This window comes from Physcomitrium patens, chromosome 4 (genome assembly GCF_059467195.1).
Source record: "Physcomitrium patens ecotype Gransden chromosome 4, ASM5946719v1, whole genome shotgun sequence".
NCBI classification, from domain to species: domain Eukaryota; kingdom Viridiplantae; phylum Streptophyta; class Bryopsida; order Funariales; family Funariaceae; genus Physcomitrium; species Physcomitrium patens.
In genome coordinates this window covers 7,467,375-7,471,956 of record NC_143413.1, presented here as the reverse complement: position 1 = coordinate 7,471,956, position 4,582 = coordinate 7,467,375, and the positions used below count along the sequence as shown (strand labels likewise).

At 45.7% G+C, this 4,582-nt stretch overlaps 1 protein-coding gene across 2 annotated transcripts; it reads right to left on the bottom strand.

Annotated features, from left to right (window-relative positions):
- Positions 1-200: 200 nt before the first annotated feature.
- LOC112281772 (glucose-6-phosphate/phosphate translocator 2, chloroplastic) lies at positions 201-3,711 on the bottom strand. 2 transcript variants are annotated; one of them, XR_016502549.1, is made up of 6 exons: positions 3,557-3,711; positions 2,143-2,935; positions 1,306-1,531; positions 942-1,167; positions 541-824; positions 201-363 (listed from the first exon to the last, which is right to left on the bottom strand). XR_016502549.1 is itself a non-coding variant. In XM_024518649.3 (6 exons), exons 2-6 carry the CDS (start codon positions 2,725-2,727, stop codon positions 352-354), a joined length of 1,263 nt encoding a protein of 420 aa, XP_024374417.1. In that variant the 5' UTR covers positions 2,728-2,935; positions 3,557-3,711; the 3' UTR covers positions 201-351. The 2 variants fall into 2 exon arrangements, 1 of the variants encoding a protein (XP_024374417.1); XM_024518649.3 differs by having other exon boundaries at positions 541-754.
- Between the last annotated feature and the right edge of the window lie 871 nt (positions 3,712-4,582).

Sequence of the window (4,582 nt, the reverse complement as noted above, 5' to 3'; positions counted from 1 at the left end):
AAGCACCCTGAAGCAGTCCGTATTCAGTTCACTCAGCACTATCCACTACTGCGGATTGCTACTTCATATGTACATAATCGAGTTGTGACATCTGTTGGGAGATGCATCTGTAAGCAAACATATCGCAACTCCTAAGTGGTTGCCGTTCACACAACACGCATAAAAATGTAGGACCTGCTGCTTTACGCCACAGGAAAAAATGAACAAATTCTTCGTCACATCAGTGGTGTCTGTGCTCAAATTAGGTCTTGAAATAGACATTTCACATGCGATACCTCCTTTACAGTTTTGATATACGCCTAACCCTATGGTACAGTTTAGGACACTCCAGGCCTCGCAATGCTCCGAGATTTATTGATTTGCCTGCACATCAGCATGCAATACAATGCTCAGAAACACGAATTGCGAGCTCAGATCCGACTACACACGTTGGACGACGATCAAAAGGTATCTCGCATTCAGACAATCACATATTCGAATGTGTCAAATTTTCAGCAACTCTGTTCTTGCCAGAAAATACGGGAGTGCATGATGAAGTACCTGGGAGTACAGAAAAGTTCCGAAGATGGCAATGGCAGCACCAACAGCGTTCATCGGCTGCACTTGTGTGTGGAAGATGATGATGGAAGACACGATAACCGTCACCCGCTTCATGGTGTTACCGATGCTGAACGTTAGTGGTGAGATCTCGTTCAGGGACATGTACGAGACCTGGTTGTACAAATGGTAAAACACACTCTGCGCCACCACCCACCTGCACATCACCATACGGATCACTTACGAACCCCCTCAATCCTCCATTCCAATCATACTCATCGCATTCACTGCACATCAGGTCACTTGACTTGTAAGGTGAAAGCTCATAAACACAAGGTCACGTCAGAAACATCAACTACTTGGTACAAGTCTCGGTATAAATGCTGAGAGGAATATGCAAGTACCAGAAAATCTTCGGTCCAACAGTCAAGTTCGCCGCATCCCACCCCGCCGTCCAAGACTTGGGGCCTTCCACAGCGATTGCGAAAGGCGTCAAAAACACAAGCGACATCATGCTCAGGCATGCGTAGTAGTTCATGCCACCAACGCTCTTGCCGCTTGTCATCCCCTTCTTCGAGAAGATGTTGCGGAAGACGAACGCAATGTTCGAAACCATGGCTCCCACAAAACCTGCCATACCAAAGCCATCAGTTGAACCTCCCTTCACCCCATAATCCTTGTTAGACCCAGAATACTTGTATCCCACTCAGATCAATCAGGCTGTATAAGGAACCTACTTGGACAAATGCCATTGTAATAGTGCAATACCTGTCATGTTGAAGTTCAGCTCTGTAGCAGCAGCCAAACCACAACCCCCAACAATGGGCAGCAACGACAGGTAGACTGGCAAGGGAAAGTCCTCCCCCAGCAACAATCTCTGAATGATCACACTGAATGCGGGTTCCGCGCTCTTGATGATGTGTGTGAATGACACTGCAACCTTCGACATACTCACAGTCGCTGCCACGTGCCCAATTGTGTGCGCCAATGCCGCCTAACAATGTACATTTCGTGAGAAGTTCAGAACAATACTCGATAAGATTCCCAGTGCTTAGTCTCATGAACACCAAACCTGAACTGCACACACAAGCTGAGGCTTCTGTTCGCATAACCAACACCCTTCCCGAGCACCAGGACCTCAGGCTTTGGCTGCACAACCTTCGTGTAGCTTAAGAGGGAATGCTGCTCATCCCCTTCCTAAGTGACCTGTACCCTTCAGCATCTAATTGCGTTACAATTCCTGTGCTAGCATAATAAAAGGCTTCTAATCGCACTTAACATGAAGTGCAACATGTTGGTGCAAGGTGTACAATACAGTGTAGGAAACAACTGGCAAAGGAATCCAAGTGAATCTGTGTCTAGGCTATGTGGTGAAGATTCGGCACCACACTCGTATTTTCATCTCCAGAAACACCGCGACCAACAGGTTCCATTGTAACACCCACTGAGCATCCAAGAGGAACACCTACGTCAATATAGGGTGACAACTACAACCCCCTCTTGAATTACACTTCCATGCCGAAATTTGTGGTTCAAAATTCAAACAATTCGACCCATTGACCCTTGCCCACCACACCAACGCGAGTAAAGAGGGCAGTGACATACCGGAGCAAGGCCTTTCCAAAACTCGACGTCCACGTCCGGTGCAGGAACAATCCGCAGGGCCCATGAAATCAGCATGATAGCTGAACCGGCTGCGAGGGACAGCGTGGATGTCAACCATGGAAATGGAAACACATTCAACACCTTCTTGTTGTAAATGTTGAATACCACGTTCAATGCCCACCAAGTGGCGAAGTAGATTCCAATCTTCACTCGCCTCATTGCGGGCTTCGGAACCTCCACATCGCCGACCTTGGGTGTTCCTTCCGGATATGCATCAGAAGAACTCGCATCACCAGCTTGTGCAGAGACTCTATGGACCAGTGCCTTCTTCATGGCTGGACCCACTTTTGTAGAGGAGCTCACACCAAGCGACTCACCGGCCAGGAAAGGGTTGAAATTCAGCTTGCTGACACTCAATGTTGTTTTCAGCGGTGTGGAGTTTGCCACAGATCGCACCCTGGAAAATTGTGAGGGAGGTATTCCATATTGGCTTCTGGAGATTGCTGATCTAGAGGGGCTGCCCGGACAAGACAAGTGCTCGAGGCCAGAGGAGGCCAAGCCTGGAAGAGAACGCATCGCCATCATGGTGCCTGAACCGTTCACCTATGAGTAACGTCTCACAGCGAGTGAGTTTGAAGAGCGAAGTATGTGACGCGAGGCAGGAGCGTGTTGGCAGAATGATGGACAGTGCTACTGATCGCAATCTTAATGCCAGGCGAGGTTGCTTAACAATGCCAATAATCTCGACAAATAAAGGAGTTTTTCCCGGACCACTTTGAACGCCAGATGAGACCTGCAAGTGCACCACAAAAACACAGAAACCAGAAGTGATTTCAGAATCCCCTGTCCTCAAATCACGGTACCGGTTAGAATTTTGGCACGCACACACTACAAACAATTTTATTCAAATATACCGAGACAACCTCCACGTCCGTGAAACCAATAATTGACGACTTGTGTGAAACAGAGAACCTTGCTTCACTCCCTAATATGCAAAATATTGAATAAAATTGTAGGAAACTAGAACTGAAGTAACTTGAAGATCAATAACTTGAACAACATTTATTGAGACAGAGTACCACTGACAAACTCGCAAATGAGCATTAAACAATGTTATAAAAATAAATAAATAAATAAATAACTTCAAATTCAACAATATCAGAATCCACTACGCGAGATTGCCAAGTTTAAGCAGTTGAGTTATAAAAACAACAGCTTTAGGGAATGTTTTCCCCTTTCACATGGATCCACGAAGACTGAATACCACACCCAAGAATCATCACAGTGTCCTCACCACTAACAAGAGAGCGACGAAAACTCTTAACGTGATGGACACAGCAAACACGAGGCATCCAATCCACACCCTTCACAAAGTGGTTTACACACCCACACCGCGGAAGCACAAGATGCTCACCTCGAAAGGCCTCAATCGACCGGAGCTCCAGCCAAAAAAGGATCACAGCCAATTTCCTCCGCCCCACACTCAGGTGGGGAGAGAATCTGATATGGAACTAAGAGTTGCGAGGAGCGCAGCGGAACGAACCGGGGAATTTCTAGAATGAGGCACTCTTCCATTAGAACAAAAGAAAATGAGAGTGATACCACGGCACTTATGGTTTCCATTCCGGCCTCGTCTAGGCCTTCGCTCGATGCAGCGAGCGAGAGAGCGAGTGCCGTCGATGCGGACACCATCGCCACACTCCACAGCCCCCCTGGCACTAAAGCGCGACGACGCCTGGCAAGCGCCGCGGCCTAACAAAGACACTGCCTCGTCTCCATGGAACTTTCTCACGAAGCGGCCCGGAAAAAAAATCTTGCCTTCTGGACCACAGTGCTAATTGTCGTCCAGTTTTTTTGTATCTGCCCGCTGCCCACAAAAGGGAGACCCCAAATATTGATTCTCTGTGCGAATGTTAGATTTCGTTGCTCTTTACCAATGATTTCGTTCATGTGGAGTTTTTAAATGCATGAGAAGAAGGGGGGCTCGTGTGATCCAATCACAGAAAGACCCAATGGATGTGCGTGTGCTGGTGCCACTTGGTGGGTGGGAATTTGGTTTCGTGAAAGACTGTTTTTGCTGTGTTTGCATGTGCGCAGTCATGATTTGTGGGCTTGGGCATACATTGTTTCCTAATTGGTTTAAAAAATGTGTGTAAACATAAATGTGGTCACTGGTTAGTTGAAAACATAATTTAAAGGTTTGTGATTTTTGTGATTATACTTTGATTTTGACAATAATGACAAATCCAAAATTTTAAAAATAAAAATAAAACAGAATCAATTTTATTTATTTATTTATGACATAGCTTCATTCATTTTTGTAAAAACCACCTTTAAGGTAGGTCTAATATAAATTCTAAGAGCCATTATTCATTCTATGTAAAAATGTAATGCATTCTACTTCATATATATATATATATATATATAATTAAATTGATTG